The sequence below is a fragment of the Acanthochromis polyacanthus genome, chromosome 10, assembly GCF_021347895.1.
Source record: "Acanthochromis polyacanthus isolate Apoly-LR-REF ecotype Palm Island chromosome 10, KAUST_Apoly_ChrSc, whole genome shotgun sequence".
Taxonomy (NCBI): Eukaryota; Metazoa; Chordata; class Actinopteri; family Pomacentridae; genus Acanthochromis; species Acanthochromis polyacanthus.
The window spans coordinates 23,800,878-23,820,928 of NC_067122.1; the positions used below are offsets into that span (position 1 = coordinate 23,800,878).

Consider the following 20,051-nt stretch of genomic DNA (forward strand, 5'->3'; position numbering starts at 1 on the left):
ACCGGCCACTCTCACAAGTACAGGGCTATATCATCAAGATGGCAGGTGGAGAGGCGAGGGAGCTGATGGTTGAAGGGCTGCGGTGGAAAACAAGAGAGGAAAGAGAATAGTAAATGAATTCTGTGATAGGGAGGCATGTGAACCACGTCTGACCTCAGTAAGTCTGGTCCTCGGGTCAGTTTCACATGTACAGCACAGGATTTTTAGAGTAATTTGCAGCAGTGAAACCTTTGATGTGTCTGTTATTACTAATGATGACACAAAGGTTGTGAATGCAGATCACGGAGGGAACTTAATCCTGAGAATTTGTGTTTGTAGAAGGAAGGGACATGCTGATAAAGAAAGAAATGCTGTTGGCCCCAATATTAGAATGCTTCAGGAATTAAATCATCTCATCTGATAAAAATGTGGCTCTGAACACATTATGAATATAATTTTAGTCTTCATCATTTTTGTTTATTTTACCATTAGTGTCACAATGATGCTATATTAAGATTCATTTCATGTCGTTTTTTTTCAGTCCATCGAGAGTCCTGCTTTTAAAAATGTTGGTATTAATCGTCTTATTTAAAGATTCTATATCATCCATGTTGTTTTACGAGACAACTACTATTTACTATTATATTATTATACACTATTATGTACTATATAAGTATATCATTTACATGTGAATTCTAATTTTATGACATGTCTGACTTGTTCTAAAGTGTTGTGTTTAACTAGAATGTTAAATAATTTATAAAGCAAACAATTCTAGATGTATAGCTATTGGTCCCTCAACTTACTTTGATAAAACTATAAATATTTGAAACAGAATCATACAATTTAATTCAGATGTCATTTCTCATTTTTAATTCTGTCTTTTAAAGCTGAAGACAGTCCTGCTGTATTTAAACTGACTCATGTTTTAGGTTCTATATTAGTGTTCCATCAGATTGCCATCACACAGTGTGATAAAGCAAAAGTTTTTTTTCCCCTTTGGATGCGATTTCGATCCAATTTTTGAAGCGTTAAAATGTAAATAATGCTAACTACGGTTTGAATTTTATGCTCTCATACAGATTTCCATAATGCTCCTCTCATTTGAATGTACTACTCTGCACTGGGCTCAGACAAAAAAATAAATAAAATGAAATTAGGATTTTATCGTTATTATAAATTCACACAAATAAACATGAATTATTATTATCTATCTCATCATTGGGACATTTAACCTGTTATTTAATAACATTTAACAGCTCTGTGAGTGGGATATACAACACACCGAAGTAAATTTTTAATTAAAACTTCATCTTTTACAAATAACTCCTGTTATTTTTCGAGTTATTTCCTATGTACACACGTGGACAAAATTGTTGGTACCCTTCAGTTAAAGAAGGAAAAACCCACAATTCTCACTGAAATCACTTGAAACTCACAAAAGTAACAATAAATAAAAATTTATTGAAAATTAAATAATCAAAATCAGCCATCACTTTTGAATTGTTGATTAACATAATTATTTAAAAAAACAAACTAATGAAATAGGGCTGGACAAAAATGATGGTACCCATAACTTAATATTTTGTTGCACAACCTTTTGAGGCAATCACTGCAATTAAACGATTTCTGTATTTGTCAATGAGCGTTCTGCAGCTGTCAACAGGTATTTTGGCCCACTCCTCATGAGCAAACAGCTCCAGTTGTCTCAGGTTTGATGGGTGTCTTCTCCAAATGGCATGTTTCAGCTCCTTCCACATATGTTCAATGGGATTCAGATCTGGGCTCATAGAAGGCCACTTTAGAATAGTCCAACGCTTTTCTCTCAGCCATTCTTGGGTGTTTTTGGCTGTGTGTTTTGGATCGTTGTCCTGTTGGAAGACCCATGACCTGCGACTGAGACCAAGCTTTCTGACACTAGGCAGCACATTTCTCTCCAGAATGCCTTGATAGTCTTCAGATTTCATCGTACCTTGCACACTTTCAAGACACCCTGTGCCAGATGCAGCAAAGCAGCCCCAAAACATTACTGAGCCTCCTCCATGTTTCACCGTAGGGACAGTGTTCTTTTCTTCGTATGCTTGGTTTTTGAGTCTATGAACATAGAGTTGATGTGCCTTACCAAAAAGCTCCAGTTTGGTCTCATCTGTCCAAAGGACATTCTCCCAGAAGCTTTGTGGCTTGTCAACATGCATTTTTGCAAATTCCAGTCTGGCTTTTTTATGAGTTTTTTTCAGCAGTGGTGTCCTCCTTGGTCGTCTCCCATGAAGTCCACTTTGGCTCAAACAACGACGAATGGTGCGATCTGACACTGATGTACCTTGGCCTTGGAGTTCACCTTTAATTTCTTTGGAGGTTGCTCTGGGCTCTTTGGATACAATTCCAACGATCCGTCTCTTCAATTTGTCATCAATTTTCCTCTTGCGACCACGTCCAGGGAGGTTGGCTACTGTCCCGTGGGTCTTGAACTTCTGAATAATATGAGCCACTGTTGTCACAGGAACTTCAAGCTGTTTAGAGATGGTCTTATAGCCTTTACCTTTAAGATGTTTGTCTATAATTTTTTTTCGGATGTCCTGGGACAATTCTCTCCTTCGCTTTCTGTTGTCCATGTTCAGTGTGGTACACACCTTTTCACCAAACAGCAGGGTGACTACTTGTCTCCCTTTAAATAGGCAGACTGACTGATTATGAGTTTGGAAACACCTGTGATGTCAATTAAATGACACACCTGAGTTAATCATGTCACTCTGGTCAAATAGTTTTCAATCTTTTATAGAGGTACCATCATTTTTGTCCAGGCCTGTTTCATTAGTTTGTTTTTTTAAATAATTATGTTAATCAACAATTCAAAAGTAATGGCTGTTTTTGATTATTTCATTTTCAATAAATTTTTATTTATTGTTACTTTTGTGAGTTTCAAGTGATTTCAGTGAGAATTGTGGGTTTTTCCTTCTTTAATTGAGGGGTACCAACAATTTTGTCCACGTGTGTAGTTGGCTACTGTTTCATACGACCAGCAAGGGTGTCAAAAAATAGCATACACATGCACAAAATAAGCTTCTGTTACTCAAAATACATTTGGATCAAGTTCTCACTATTCTTTTGTGTTGCCACGTTGGAATGAGCTAATATTTCTTATCTTCTCAGTCCTTGTAATCACTGCAGTAACAGAGATTTAGATGCTCTTTCTTTCTCCATTCAGAGCTCACTTTGACAGACACACTAATTTGAACCATTAAAGTTACAGGGCAGTAACCTTTTTACGTGTGACTTTTATTAATGAAACCAGAGAAGAACAGAATGTGTTGGTTGCTTACAGTGTGCACTTTGTGTTCACTGTATAACACAATAAAGTACATGCTTATGGAAGACATGTTTTTATTCATCTGCCACCCCAAAAAACATTTCATGATGAGACAAAAAAAAATACACGACAAAAAGCCAGAAATCTGTCTTAAAAATGACGTGATGCTGATCTCCAGGCTAACCATCCTTGGTGAAGGAGCATCCTCAGGTTATGCTCTTTACCCCTCCATCATCCATCATGTGCTCCATCACTCAAATGCTCATGTAGATGGATAAAGACACACGCACACAGATGCTCCCCTAAACTCACCAGATCGCTTCTACCTTTTGTGTCTATCCAAACAAGAGATGAGGTATTTAGCTGTGGGAAATCCCAGCCTCTTAAGGGGAGCGTGGGGCAGGTGAGAAATTCAGAGTTCACTAAAGCAGCGCTGCTCCACAAAAAGAAAGTGTATTTCAGATGCTATCACCTGCAAAAGAGCTGCTTTGATTTACATGAAATATATATTTATAAAGGTAGCCTGTGAAGTCTTTCTGTAGAAAAAAAGCAAACAGTATTGCTGTTTACATTCAGTGTTTCTTACCAAAACTCATTATGAGTGTACTCGAGGACTAACAAATATGTTGATTTCATTTACTTTCTTATAAAGCTGTTTTTGGGTTTTTGTTTTTTTTTTGTTACATCTTGAAACCTGCACTGTTTGCTTTCTTGAAGCCTTTTTCCTTCCCTGTATCCTGCTTTCACGTCATTGTGTTTTGTTTGTGCCACTGTTAATTGTGTGAAACCGTTTGCAGGTTTGTGGGTCACATCACTTATACCGACTTTTTTTAGATTTTGTAAAGGCATGCTATCAATAAGGCCTGTTTCTGTGTTTGTGTCGGTGTTCTATGTTTGCAGCATTTTTTTTTCCAATCTAAATGCTGCTCCTGTGAAGAGAATGTTTTCCTAATTTGCTTATGTTTCATCTGTTTGCGTGTTTTTTTTTTTTTGTCAAGCTGCAGCACATTGAGCTCTCAGGGCCACTGCACAAAACAGAGCTTTGTTAAAGAATAACCTGATTATTTCACATCATTCCACTGAACGTCAGTTAGCAGTACTGTTAAAAAACTATCCCCGCTCTAATACTAAACACTAAACACTGGATGCATTCATTTTTGGTTGTAAACGTGTGTTTCTGCTCTTGTTTCACAGTGCTTGTACTGGTGTCATTTAACCCAGCTGATATTTTGAAGTATAAATAGATTGTAGAAGTTGATTCAGCAGGACTAATAACAGCGTCCTTTCAACGTTTCACGGCACCACTGCAGTTGAGTAGTTCTTGAATCCGGGTCTACCATTTGAGTTAACAGTTTGAAGCACTTCACATCTCTATATGACAAGAATTGATGCAATCCCCCAGGGCACTTACAAGCTATCTCCCTGTGACAGCATCCCTTCTTCAGAGCAGGACTGGCTGGTCCCGGTGTGGGCGGGAGGCGGGGAGGGGGGGGAGTAGTCAGTCAGGCAGGTGGGGGTGGGCATGGAGGATGGTGGAGTGGTCGGGGTAGGGGGTGGGTACCAGCAAGAGAAGCTACGAGGACAAGAGGGAAAAGGAGACCGAGACACAGGCAGGAAATGGAGGACAAGTGGCTGAGAGGAGAAACAACGGAGCCAAAGAGGGAAAGCGAGAACACGGCTTTTGTGAAAAGGACGAGGAAAACAGCTAAAGAGATACAATCATCATTGACATTTACTGTTCCCGGCCCGCTTCCCAAGGCTGCGCAAGGCTCTGGCTAGTGGGCCGCCGTAGAGCAAGGAAGTCTAAATACTCTGAGTCCATGAAAAGGTTTTCTTATGAATTAGCCTGAGCGTGCCTCCAGGACACCACATATCCCTCTGAACTAGCATTCCAGGCCAGCCATCTCAAGTGATGCATCAGAAATGTAACATCCCCGTAGCACTGCCGAGTGTCCTGATTATAGAAGGGAATGAGGGCGGCACACTGTGTGTGTTTGACCAGTGAACTGGAGATGGGATGCATGGTTCCCTGCAGCAGGAAGGTGGAGGAGGAGGAGGAGGAGGAGGAGGAGGAGGAGGAGGAGGAGGAGGAGGGATGGTTAGCTGCAGAGGAAGAAAAAAAAAGAGCAAATGAGATTAGAGAAGAAGGAAAAGAGAAGAGGGTTATCTAAGTTGTGTTGTGTACCACTCAGTCCTCACAGACTCCTGTAATGACTCTCTGGTTGTGTGAGTAAATTAACATTATTGAAATTCAAGGTGACACTCACAGAATCATCGGATTATATTAACTGATGTGTTATTCCTTCACAGCCGGTGACAAGTTCGAGCGTCTTATTTCCATGTGGAGCACAGCATTTGTTTCATTTTTATTTAATTACAGTGAAAAATAATGTTCGGCGACAGGGCCTCTTCTCCACAGCAACTTTGTCACACAAGTTTACCATGAAGCTTTTCTGTTTTGTTTTGTTTTGTTTTTGTTTTGTTTTTTCAAAGTCCAATCTTTGCTCCACTGATGGAGCGGGGCGATATTATGGGGGGAAACAATCTGAGAGGGGAAAGAAAGAGGCACTCAGGTAGAGAGAGATACTGCCACGCTTGAAGACGATGTGTGCTTTGGGGGATGACCAGATGGCTGAGGCAAAAAAAAAAAACGGGCAACAAAAGAAGAGGTCAAATCGAGTGGTGAGGATGAAGGAGAGGAGAGCGGAGAGAGACAGCGAGGTGTTGAAGGAGAGGAGGGGATCAGTACTGCATGGAGAGACATTTCTGAGGAAAAAATGAGTGAGGGGATGCATACATATACAGAGTATGGCTCTATTGAGCTGCTGGTAATCCACAATTTTCTACATGTGGAGGATTTCAGAAATACTGTCGATTTTGTGTTTGGCTCTTATGAATTCAGTTCAACTTGATCAACTGAGCGCTTTTTCTTTCCCATTTAATATTAATGAACTTGCTCATGTATATGCTTGATTCATTTGTTCTGCTGTCTTGTTATTCACCTGTAAATGATTTTATTTTTACAAATCTGAAAGCTTAAGATGTGCAAATTGGTGAGGCAGCAAGTTGGTGCAGCTTCCAAATAATTTGTAGATTCATTTGAAAGTTAAAACAGAGATTTGTGATTTGAGGGGGAAAAAAAAAAAGACTCACTCTTTCCTCGCAGGTGTTTTCTGCTGTTGGAGATAAGAGCCAACACTTCTTTCCGTTTTTCCCTTCGCCAACGCCGAGTGAAATTGGTCTCCACTATTTTCTTGCAGCACTTTGTGAAAATGATGGTTGCACCTGTGTGCCGAACGAAGGGTCGTTTTTACTCACGACACATTTCCTTAATCAGTCATAATCTACGGCATTACTGTAGCTTAGCTCAAAGGTTCTGCAGCTCAGATTTACTATCACCTCCTTTCTACAGTATATAAGCATCCTGTGAACCCACAAGACCTCAAGATGTGGCATTTCTGCTTGGCCTCCAACCATGGACATGTGCCAGTGGTGATTACGAGCGAGAAAACGAGGTTTCTGCACAGCTCAGCTTATAGCACTCTGCTGAAAATCAATAACGCTGCTTCCATTAATTGTATGTAGTCTTCCACTAATCGCGGTTGGGTCTTTATGGTAATGCATACTTGTGGCCGTGAGAGCCTTATAACCTGTCGCAAATGATGCTCACGAGGGCTGACGCTGGAGAAAGTGGAGAAAGGAGTGTGCACTTCTTGAGGCAAAAGAGTTCTCATCTTTGAGGGGCAGAGTTGGATGCTGGCAGATCCGGTGCAGTTTCCGTGCCCCTAAACAAAACACATCAGAGTTTCGTGTAGAACATCCTTACAAACCTCGGCCGCCAAGGGAGAACCTACCTGGAGCTCAGAGGGGTTGCTCATAGGATCACTGCAACACATTTCCACTACAATAAGGTGGTGAACATCAAAATGGTGCAGCACAAAGGCAGCGTATCACTAACGGGGGAAGATGAGAATAAAAAAGAATCGGGCGAGAGGAGATGGTGTAGACATGTCTGTTATTGAGGCTCGGGCTTGCTCAAAGCTCAACCTAATAAGCAGAGGACAGCTGAGCAGAGAGAAAGAGGCTGCCAGATCTGGTCTCCTAGGAGAGGTTCTGTGTCAGTACTGGCCCAAATTAAGAGGGAGTGCAGAGGAAACTGGGCCTCGACAAGGGCTGGAACTCCTACTGGCTCCCATTCAGTATGGGAGATTGCACCACTCACCCTGCAGCACTTACCCACAATACTGCTGTCCATCTGTTGATTCACTTATCAAGAAGCTGTGTTGTGTGTGTGTGTGTGTGGCTGTATGTCTGCATCCTGTGTGTGGCTGCATCTGTGTGTGTGTGTGAGAGTGACTGAGAATGGATGCTTATACCTTGGAAGAGGTGTCTGTACCAGGACAGATAGGGAGGGAATAGAATTAAAAAGGATGAGGCAAATCCCAGCAGTGACTAGATCTTCTCATTCTCACAGCAATTGTGCTTAAGAGCCAAATACGTGAGCGCTGTCGTGTTGGCCTCTCGGCATCGCACAGGGTTTGCACATACTGTAGCGTGTTTGTCCACAGATGAAGATGAATTCTCGCAGGCATAAAGCGGAAGAACTGTTAATATGTGTCTGCGATTGCTTGATTAGGACAGAAGCACAAAATACAAACTGTCATGTCGGTGATGGATTGTTTCCGGTTCAAAGCGTGCAAACTTAAAGCAGCATTTAAACTGTATGCCTTGAGTTTATCATTTAATCTGGATCAAGTATTCAACATCATTACATACGGCAGAGTAGAGCCTTCCTCCGCGTCCTGCAGCCTTGGAATATTGTGTTTACTGGTAGAAAGTGTTTACGGATGTTAAAATGCTTGATTACCCAGCGGGGACACTTGAGAGTCAATCAGAAGAAGTGAGCAGCCATTCATGATAGGATAGGAAAAGCAAAACACACCTGTAGCTCGGAATATTAGTGTACACATTAATGGCTTCTGACTGAATGGAAGTCACCCATTTCTAACAGTTTACAGTGTCCCTCATGATGATTACACAAACAAGCAGAGACTGTTTTTTTTTTCTCTTTCAAGAAATATCAGATGCACATGTTGATAGAAAAAAGCTGCTCAGGAGGTTTTCTTTCCCTGAAGTGGTCGTTATAGATTCATGAACAATCATTGTGTAACTGCTTGCTTTCTTTTTTTTTTTTTTTAACCTTTGATCGCCTCAGTTTGCAATTTCACTAGTTTTTGTGCAACTAGTCAAAGTGTTTGTTGTTTTTCTTTCCTCAGAAGCTAACCTTCTTGGTTAGATATGTGAGATCTTTTTGTATAAGTAAACACAATTTTGCCTCTTTGTTCAGACTTTGTTCTCATTAGATCTCATTTGTCATTCAAGCCATGGAAACACAGCAGCCGGAACTGACATTGTGGCATCAACAACAAAGCAAAGCAAACGTGGGTATAAGGTCATTGAAAGTGAATCTGTATTCACTTTTCACTCGAGGCAGAAAGAGTTGTCTTTCTCAGCTCTTTCGTGGGAGGCAACAGAAACGGCGACAGGCAACAGTAGCGCTCACAGCTGCTGCGAATGCTGCAGTGAGCCGTTCACTGTGGATGAGGGAGCAGAGCGATAACTGGTGGGAGCTCCTAGTGGGAGCTGGAGACCTTCAGTGAATGAGTTTCCATCTTTTGGCTGCCACTTTCCTACCGGCGCGAACACACAAAACTGCAGATATGGTCACCTTCTAATACATGTTGTTTTGTTGTGCACGGTGCATTAACATACATTTCTAATATCTAGATGCAGAAGAATAATGCCCTTAAGCTCTGGGCTATTTTTTTTTTTCAAATTTCCACTTGGAAAAAAGAAATTCACTCAGTAACAGCTCTACAACTGTGTGGCCGAAATGAAAAACCGTGGGCTCCAGGAAGAAGTGACACTTGGGAAGAATTCAAAATACAATAAGCCTTCTAGTTCTCATCACCAGACCGGAATGAGACACTTTTATGTCTCCTTAATACAATCTATAATTAGAGTTTAGGTCATCAAACACTGATGCTATTGAGCTTGCTCTAAAAATTCTGTGCAGTTCTACCAAATGTAATGCAACAGAAATGAAGCATAACGGTGCGACTTCTGGTTTATTCATAGTGGCGTCAAGCGAACTCGGCAACCTTTAAAAACAGCTGCAGCTTGTATTTAAATAACAGATAAAGCCTGACACAGTGACCTCCAGGGTGGAAAGGGTTAATACTGGATGTAAACAGGATTTTGTGCTGTGATCGTAAAAGACAAGTATCAGTTTAGTCCACAACAAGACATTATTTTCATGATCAATTGCTTTGCAGATTATTTTCTGAATCAAAGAGGCACTACACTGTTGTGAACTCACAAGTGACTGATTTTAAAGTACGGTAGCAATTGTAGCCACAGAGGCTTTTCGAGTCTTTCATCAGATTGTTTTTATCTGGTGAACGCCCACATATTTAGAGCTCCAGCCCCCAATGTGAAACACAATTTCTGTTGTAATTGAGAGTTTGTGGCTAAACCCAAGCTACAGTAGCCTTGATAAGGATGCAGTTCTTTGTTGTGTTGGAAATGTTGAATGTTTGGTCTGCACAACGTCAGAAAATAACAGAAAGTGCTAATCATACACCTCTTAAGTCCAAAATGGCAACATCATATTGCTTGTTTGTCATTTATGCTTAAAACATTGAAAAGGCTCTTTGAAACCAGATTTGTATCTCAAAACAGAAAAGGTCCACATCTGTCTTATGTTGCTACCTGTGTGTTGACAAATACTGTACATATGAAGCAAAAAGACAAACCAATTCTGAATTAATATAAACAGCTGTGTAAAGAAATTAAGCTCAATGTACTTCAGTAGAGGTTCTGCAAATCACTTACGACCAAGATGTACTGAGGGCGATGACTCTTTATCAAACTAAAAAGGTTCTTTACAGTTCAGTAAATAACCCTATAACAGCAGGAACTGATAGTATTATGTCAAACCATGTTGGTATGACATGACCTAAGTTTTAGCTTGGTTAACCCTCGTGTTATCCTGACCAAAAAATGTTGTTGCCTTGTCTGAAAAAAGTCCAAAAATTCAGAAAAAAATTCCCAAAATTTATAAAAAAAAAAATTGCAAAATCTTCAGGAAGAAAATTCCTGAAAAGTTTCCCTCAAAAGTTTTATTTTTTTAAATAAAAAAATCTCCAAATTTGACAGCGAAATTCACTGGATTTTGGTTGATTTTTTTCTGAATGTTCTGAATGTTTTTATAATTTGTTTTTTTTTTCGCCAAAAAATGTTCAAACATTTCCTAAAAAAATTTGAAAATGTGGATATTTTCACTGTGAAAATGTTTTTTTTTCTCCACATTTTTAAAACTTTAAAACGGGTCAATTTGACCCAAAGGACAACAGGAGGGTTAAACCAGAAGCTAGAGTATATGATGAAAAATCAAGAAAACCAAATTATAAAGCCAACTGTTTGGTATCTATGTATTCTATTTATCTGGATGTGGTACAAATGATTTGTCGAGTGCACTCGAGGTCATTGGGAGTCATGTGAACCCTTGATTGGCTGTTAGTGATGGGTCAAACCGCCCACATGAACCATTACTGCTAAAGTGATGAGGCACACACTGCCGACGACGGCGCTAACACTTGTCCTACTCCCTTGTCCCTGCAGTTTGCTCTCAGTTCTCCCGCGGGGTGTACGCCATCTTCGGATTCTACGACAAGAAGTCCATGAACACCTTGACCTCGTTCTGCGGCGCTCTGCACACCTCCTTTGTCACACCCAGTTACCCCACCGATAATGAGGTGCAGTTTGTCATCCAGATGCGGCCCGCCCTCCGGGGTGCTGTCCTCAGCCTGCTCTCCCACTACAAATGGCAGAAGTTTGTCTACCTCTACGACACCGACCGAGGTAGGTGACAGCGCGAGCCTTGAGTCGGGACACAGAGCTTGAATTACAGCACGGAGCCACGTTACACTCACTCAGAATAGCAGATGCACAGCGGGGTTAGCAAAGGATAAATTTACTCTCCAATACTTCATGAAAGCCCTGGAAATGCTTGAACTGTTAACACTGCACTATTTTATATAGTAGTTTGGAGGTATGTAAATGGGAAATATTTTAAACAGCAGCTCGTAGCACTTGTAATAACACATTACACTTAAACAAACGGCATGTTCTATGAGCTATAACCTTTGGATTCCTCTAACAGTTGGCTGGTTGGTGTCAGTTAATCTTCTGTTTAATCGTGTTGTTGATATTGGCTCGTCTTTCATCTGAAATGAGGTATGTCACAGCTGCTACTGAAATGTTTTCTGCAGAAATCAGAGTCTCTGCCTGCCTGTGGGGGCTGCTTATTGTGCAGCGTCAATGCCGGTTCTGTGTACTTCCCAGATTGCTTTGCCTTGTTGATGCCGTGTATATGACAACCTGTCAACATGGCGAAGCGTTCATTTCTGGGATTTCTAATGTCAGACGAGAAAATGAGCTCATTATCTCTCAATAGAATAATGATCCCCTCCTCCTACAGAAACTTCAATTTGTTCAAACAGCACCTGGGCAGGAGGCAAAGGATGTCTTCATGATATGACAGACAAAGCCAAATTGTGCCCTCCTCTTTGTGACGTTGCCAGAAACGGTGGCTACATGTTCCTCCTGCACCGCACATTGCAGTTTGCATTTACTTTGTTTACTCGCTCATTATAGAAAGGTCCTGACCTGCAGATATGCTTCAAGCCACCTGTCTTCCCTGCTGCATGCTCTCTGCTTTCTTGTTTGGTTCTTTTTTTTAAGGTCCGGCTTCACAGCAGCCTCTCTCTCTCTCTGTCTTGCTTAAAGGCAGAATATGAAGTGTGCTTTAGCAGAGTCCTCTGTCTATGGGTCTCCAGGCCTGTAGGGCCCAGAGCTGAGGGCCTTAATCCTCCACACAGCCTGCAGATAATATGTGGTTAATTAGGGTCACTCTGACTAGGACACTCATTGGATCTTCCCTGCGGATGCTAGCAACCCACACGTCCTTCAGCACAACCAATACTGCTCGGCCCCCATCCTTCTGCCTTTCCACTTCTGTCTGGCAAGTGAGACTGTCTGGGGCAGAGTTGGATACGTCGCGGAGGTGGGGAAAATAGCCTTAGATACAAAAACAGAGGAGGTGTTATAGAAAGAGACAGTGATGACAAACAGACACATACTTTCAGGAGAGGAAAAAAAAGGGTGGCAGAGGGCAAAAGAAGGCGGGAAGACGAGAGGGAGGAGGAAACAAAACACCAATTCAGTGCGGCAATTAAGGCAACAGCAGGCGCATGTGATTTACAGCCTGTTACCTGTGTACAGACAATTCCCAGCATACAGTGCATCCCCGTGCTGAGGCCCATGCCAAGCCACTTTTGCCTCTCTCCTTACTGCCAGTGGTGTAAGACGATCCCTTATTAGTGGGAGGACATTGGCCCCAGGAGGGGATTAAAGTCGTTTATTGATGCACTCCATCCAGCACTTTGGGGGGCTTTGACACTTGGCTCATCAAGCAGACAGATGTGTCGGAGAGCTTCTACCTCCGCTTATCAGGTAGTGCAGCTCCCCTGGCAATATGGACACTGACTGCTGGCTAAACCAGGAGGAGTGAGGAGGGGAAAAATAGTCGACGGGGGTGTACATTTTTTTACCCTCTGGCTCTGTAGCTAAAGGAAATTTGACAGAGAGCTCCTTTCATTTGTGTTACTGTGAGTTATTTTATATGTTTCAGTGCTCAGTGCCCCCCCCCACACACACACACACACACACACACACACACACACACAACCCAAACTGATGAGCTGAACCCCCCACTGCTTTTACAAATTCATTTATTTCAGTTTCAGAGTTGATGTTAAGCAACACTAAATAAAAATGTCTGGATTAGAATTATCAGTCCATAGGTACACTTTAACAAATGACTTTATGTGATGTTCCATTATTTTTGGCTAACTAATATTACTTACTGCTGTTTATCCATTATGTCTTATAAATGTTTTCTATATTTCTAGATTTAAATTTTTAGTAAACTAATTCAACCTACATGCAAGCATGGATGTACAGTTGAGTCCTACAGTGGGAGGGATGTTGTGCATTTAGCTGCATGTAGCTCGTGGCTTACGGGTTATATTGTGGCAATAGCTCTGCTATCAGCCAGAAACACACAGATTTCAGATTTTTGCCTCTTTGTTTTGCAATCTGTGGGTCTATCTTGAAGATTGAATCATTTTCCGTTACTTATTTGAGCTTTGTCACAATGCTGCCATGCTCGCTTTTTGTCCATCATGATAACATTGCTTTGGGTATAGAGGTTGAATGTCTTTCTGCTGCAATTTGCTTTACAAACAATCCAGTCCAACACAAATACCTGCAATACATCATGCACAAACACTACAAGATCTATATCTTCCACAGTGCCACTATCAATCATTTGAAGAAGAAAGGGAGACGCGATGACATGCAAAGCTATAGTTTGTTTAAACAGCTAATAGCAGATGGGACAAAGGACAATCTGCATCTATCACTGCTACCTACTGGGAGACTAAACATCCATCCTGTTGGAGGCATCTGGAACGCAACATGTAAAGGATGTTGAGGGTCCAGAACTGTAGTCTGTGTCTTTGAGATGATTCTGGTCATTAAAGCCAGAAATCTTACAGCTCAGCTTGACATCTTTTTCCAGTTTGCTCCTCTTTGTAACTCTAAGACCGCTAAACCAGCAAATCAAAGAAGAAGAAAGAACAAGACGAATAAAACTTTTTTAATCATCCTCATGTCCACATTAAAGCTTCACAACTTCCTTGAAAAAGCAACCAGTGATTTGCATTTTTTACAGATACCATCTGCATTTGCAGCGAAATTAAGCTGCTCTAACAGAGCAGAGCCCAAATAGTTGTTTTGCTGCATTGCTGCCACAAGTTCACCCTTAATCACACTTGGTGCTGGGCAGAGATAAAGAGCCTCATCTGAAAATCAATAAACATTTCTTTAGTCTTAGAAAGAGTTTTTGGGGTAAGACTGATCACACGAGTTAACAAATTCATCCAAAACTGGGCCAAGAACTTGTTCCACATCCTATAGAAGCCATACAGCCATTGGATTACACACGGACAAATCTTGATCCATGACTGCTCTGATTTTCATGTGTTGAAAATGAATAGAAATGGTGAAAGCACACAGCTCTGCGGGGATCCAGTGTATTCTATTAACGTAAACCCACTGAGATCTCCTCGTTAGCACGTCAGTGAGCCAACATACTGTGATAAAATCCATATTAAAATTAGATTAAAGAGCCTGTGTGCAAGAACATGTGGCTGAATGTAGTTGAAATCAGAAGAAAAGTCGATAAAAAGCAAATGTACATGGTTCCTATTTCCGTCCAGTTGTTTGAAAGCAACAGATCTGTAGAGAGCGGCGATCTCCAATTTTATAATTAAATATTCTTCACCTTAGGAAGAGGGAAAAATCCAATTTATACAACAACACAGCCTGTTTTTTGCAGGTGGCTGTGACAGATTTGTGATTCTGCAGGAGACAGGGAAATAAACAAATCAAATTTCAAATGACCGTCTGCTCATGATGTGCCCCACACAGCACCTGTTGCAATGTATTATTTTCTTGAGTGCCTTTTTTTTTGCCTTTTAATTTCTGTTTGATAAAAGCACTGATCATCCACAACGCTGGAAGCAACTGCAATTATTCTCTAAACTCTCCTGTTAGGGAGGAAAAACACAGCTCTGCCGGACGATAAAAAACCCCCAAAACATTCACATCACCGACTTCTACCAAGAGGTTTTATTCAGTCAATAGAAAAGATTAATTACAGCCACACTATTCATTTGGCTGCATTATTGGACCGGCAAAAAATGCTTTTAGGCCTCAGTGCGGTGCTTTCAGTCGGAGAGTGATGGTCCATATGCTTCAGGCTCAGATGTATTGGAGGGAAATGGAGGTAAATTTGTACCCTAAATGCCAATATCAGACAGCTGTTTGAAAGCAGACGTTATGATGAAGGAGCTACACTGGAAGCAAATGGAGCCTCCGTCGGCAGTGTTATACCACCTTAATGAGTGACTACTCCTCTTATCTGCAGTAATATATTGACAGCCTACCTTCTCTTTGTGTGTTAATATATGTGTGGGTAGCAAATAATGGCAGATCCAAACTTTCTTTTCACCTCCGAACATCATATCCGACAACCAGAAAATAGCCGACATTCCTTTTTGCTGTATCATCCGTTTACCCAATTCTTACCTCTTCTAAGGTGAACATCACCTTTTTTTTTCAGTTTGCATCAGCACACGAATTTCCCCTTAAAAACTGGAGCTTTATAGGGTGATCGGGTGAAGGTAGATGGATCTTGCCCTTTCTGTTCTGGCGGTCAGGTATGGGCAGATAATTGCCAGGTCTGTGCAGCAGAGACAGATGATTACAGGCTTTATTGTCTCTCCCAGGCACAATCAACCCTGATTCAGCAATCTCACCTCTGCTTGATTTATGAGTCACTCTTTCTCTTTTTCTCACTTTCCTCTATACCTCTTTTTTTTTTTTTTTTACATGCTTTTAGCTTCCCAATATGTCCCTTCCTCCCGAGCGTCTATCCTTGAGCCGGCTGTGACTATCGTTGCGATGCTTTCCCGCCTCAGCTACAGCAAAGTGGTCAAGAGCAGATGAAATGGGAAACAAACCACAAGCGGTTAGAAATTGTTTTACAGCAGAAAACTAATTAGAACTTTCAAGATCAGTTAGCTAGAATGTCAAAGCTGCAGTGCTCTCAGTCATTTTTCAAACAACTGGTCCTTGATTTCAAACAGAGGGATACAAAAGCAGATTTCTAATTATTCCTGACGACTAGCTATTTTGCTGGCGGTTGTCGCTGGCAACTTTTGTTGGCTGTAGCTAGCAATTAAGCTGATGTTTTCAGCTGACTCATCTTAAAACCCTGCAGAAGGGGCTTTCAAGAATAACTGAACAGCAGCATAGAGGGCATTGAGCTTTGCTATGTCATGTCATATTAATATACATATGTTAACAATTCCAATTAATGCTAAGACAACCATGTTTGGCTGCTTAGCGTACACATCTGTCTGTCAACTGTTTAAGGTGAAGGCAAACCGATGTGTTTGGCAAACTTCTTGTATAATGAGTTTGTCTCCTTGTCTAGATTAAATAAAGGCTGGATAGAGCTGCTATATTATAACACCACTGTTAGTGTCCCAGGATGAGTCAGTAGAACACAGTGGATGTACAACAGTCTCAAATAAGTGCTTAGATCATATTAAGGATAGATTTAACAACAGCGACATTACCCACCAGGTTGTGGACGACTGTTTTGAAGCCTTGAGGCATTTGGCATTTGGTTGTCACCATCTTGCTCTTTTGAAACCAGATGTGACAAGCAAAAAGTGGGGAACTCAAAGACACGACGCATGGTCACGCAGTGGCAGCAGGTAAATCAGGCAGCCTCACCCTACAACCTCTCCTGTGTTTACCATCTATTTCACTCTAAATGGCACCTTCATTTACTAAATGGATATCATTTTTTCACAGAGTCTCGAAAGAAGCAATAGGGACGTTAAACTCCGAAGTAAAATATTTATTGAAGTAGCAACTAGAGGGAGAAGTGGGGTCATTTTCTCACAGACATCTATACCGTCTGACTTCTGTCAGCATCCAGAGGAGTCACCCTCTGCTGGCTTTTGAAAGAATGCAGGTGTGAGGCACTCAGCATTTAAAGGCATTAGAGAAGATTTAATTTCCTACGACTTTTAACGTAGCATGTGCATGCGCACACACAACCTCTCCCTCACCCCCCTCTAACCTCCCCCCTCTTAACATTTACGAAGAAACGCCCCCCTCCAGAAACTATCGTAGGACTCGTGAAGTTGCCTACAGCCGCAGTATAATACAATAATACATTTTACCTGTCCAGAAGGAATTTAGCAACCAAGGCATCTATCTTTAGGTCCATTTGTTGCTTGAGCTGACGGCATCACCCAAATGAAACGCCAATAATCATTTTTGTTTTTGCATTCTCGCGATCCAGTTGTCTTTTATTTTCTCTGACATCAAAAAATGCCTTTCTTTTACGGCTGGGTCCCCCTGGATCTTTATCTGCCATTGGGTAAAAAAAGATGAGCAAAACAAGTCGCCAGCTAACTACGAAGCTATACCAAAGCAACACATACACAAAACACGTATGTCCAAGGTGTACGTAATCTACGTAACTAGGCCTGATCCGGAAGACTTTTGATTGACAGGAAAGGGAGCAAAGCAAACGCCTCGGTCAGAGCGCTTTGATTGGCTGATGTTTTTCAGGTCCTGCCATGTCCACAGTTATTTTTTTAAATTTTTTATTCATACATACAAGTCCACCAAAGGTCAGTATATTCATTTTATGTGAATCAGACAAATTAAACAAAAAAAAACATCCTCCATAATGCCTTTAAGTCACTTTTCAGACCTGAAAGCTACATTCATTTTTTATGTACAGTGTACGGTTTACATTGAAATTACCCACTGTCACTTTTGTCAATGAAAATTTTAATGAGCAAAATCAATTTTTCTCAAAAAAAGTGAAATTTCAAGACAGGGACAATGACAAAATGTACAAATACACAACAAACTAATTACAACTTCAATACAGACTGTTTATAAATAATCTGCTGTGTCAAACACTGCAGCTCCCAATCAAAGTTTCCTCTACTGCCCCACAATTCTCTTATTCGGTAGACTTATCTGTTTGACTTGTTGTATTGCAGTTTTTAAAGTCAGTCCTTACAGTCATGTCAGTTACAGATAACTGTATTATTATTCTCCTATTGCCTCTTCTCAAGCTAAACCTAGACCACAAACTGGATTTAAGTGGACAAATGAGTAAATCATCTAAATGAGAAGTTTTCAGTGGCGAGTTGCTGTGACATTAATGTGACTGCAGGAAGTGATAACAAACATAAATATATAAATGTGTAAAACAATAATCTGACAACAGATGTCACTGACAAGAAACTAGACTAAAATATGGTTATTTTTTGTTTACAAAGATTTGACTAAAACTCGATGAAAAGTAATTAAATTACAAAACTTTGACAAAAACTAATAAGTATTTTCATCAAAGCTAAAACCATATCAAAATCAGGTGCCAAAATTAAACTGACATTAGCTCTAATGTTACTTGCTCAATGCCGCATATAGCTTTAAATCCAATGCTTGACAGGCCTGCTGTGTCTAGTTACCGTTGCTAACTTAGGACTGATCAGTTTGTTTAGTGAGGGGTTAAACAGCAGGTCAACTGAATGCCTGTCCTTCCTTCGTTCTGCTTTGTCAGTGTTTGAATCACAGCTCTGCCTCTTTGCTTTATTTATATTTGTTAGTCCTGAGATTCTCCAGTTCACCTTGAACTGAGCAACAAGACGAGAAGAACCTTATGAAGATGTAAATATGACTGACTGAGTCGTCTGACAGTGTGAAAGCTCTTATATTTTCCATTGACATTTTGTGAATACCAATCTGCTGAGAGCAATTCCAGTGATATTTTGCGCCAAGACCTGGAGCTGCCACCTCTTTAAATCTATCACGGTGTTGTGAGACAAAGGATTTGAGCCTGTCTCATAATATCCATCGCCACACTAAGGCATTGATGACATATTAAGAACAATGCTGGGCCTCCTGTCATCTCTTTCCATCATTTCCTCCACCAATCAATATTCTGAGCGTGATACAGTTAGGAGGAAAACGATCCAACACGTAGCTGCTGCACAGAAAGCACAGAGCTATTTACTTTTATCATTTAACCACTGACAGTTGAAACTCCAGTCGAAATAGTGTTCGATGTCAAAGCCTCATTATAGCACCGGGAAGTCCAATGTTCTTTGAGCAAAAAACTGCCAGGTGAAAGCCAGCATTCAGTCTTAAAATATCTCCAGGGCACGTCTTTCATTTACTCTGTCAATACTTCCAGTGACCCCAACTGCTGCTGAGTCAATTCGGCAAACTGAACTGGAACAATGAGGAGCATGTTCTGTATTGATCATTAGTGGTTGTTGCAGTAGAGGCAACCACAGTGGGAATGGATTGTCTTAAAACATGCAAATATGTGCAAATTCAGATCTGCCATGTGGTCTCCAAAGTATATGCAGTCATTTATACGATGCTTATTTGAATCGGTTACAGCTTTCAATATTAAATTAAAACTGAACTGCTTCTGGCGGAAAAGTAGAATATATCACAGCTAAGCCCTTACAGCGGTATGTAATACAGAAAGAAGCTGAACTACACCCTAGCTGTCCTCAAGAGAAATATATTTACTTTCTAAAAAAAAAAAGTTACTCGCTCTTTCATTATCGCTTAGGCAGCTGTCTCCCAGACAACAGTCTGAACCTAAACCCAGATCAAACAAGCCAATCTGGGATTTCCAGAACTGGAGCAATGATTAGTTTCTGTTGTTTTTAAACACAGATAATGCGATTGAAGAAAAATGTGTTGATAGAAAATAAATGAAATTATGAAGCTCAGTTGTTTTTATTGTCAGATACAACTACATTAGTTTTTAGTTTTCAGTTAGAAATGGGCTCTTGACCAACTCAATCCAACCTTGTCACCTGAAAAATAAAAAACTGTGAGGTTAAATGGCTAAAAAAAACAAATGAGTGTAAGTGTAAATGAAAGTCAAACAGTAGCATAGCCAGTTTTAGCCGATTTTTCAAATGAAATGCATATAAAAATTGCACTATCATGCCACTTG

The 20,051-nt window shown here is 40.7% G+C and overlaps 1 protein-coding gene across 5 annotated transcripts in view; it reads left to right on the top strand.

The window, feature by feature from the left end:
- Positions 1-20,051, top strand: part of gria3b (glutamate receptor, ionotropic, AMPA 3b) — a 92,645-nt gene that overhangs the window by 16,727 nt on the left and 55,867 nt on the right. For all 5 annotated transcript variants that reach the window (XR_007944744.1, XM_022196252.2, XM_051954782.1 and 2 more), the window contains exon 3: positions 10,970-11,209. Coding sequence is in view for 4 of the 5 variants with exons in the window: in XM_022196252.2 (XP_022051944.1) it covers positions 10,970-11,209 (240 nt within the window). In the remaining variant the exon portion in view is untranslated. The remainder of the gene's footprint in view (positions 1-10,969; positions 11,210-20,051) is intronic.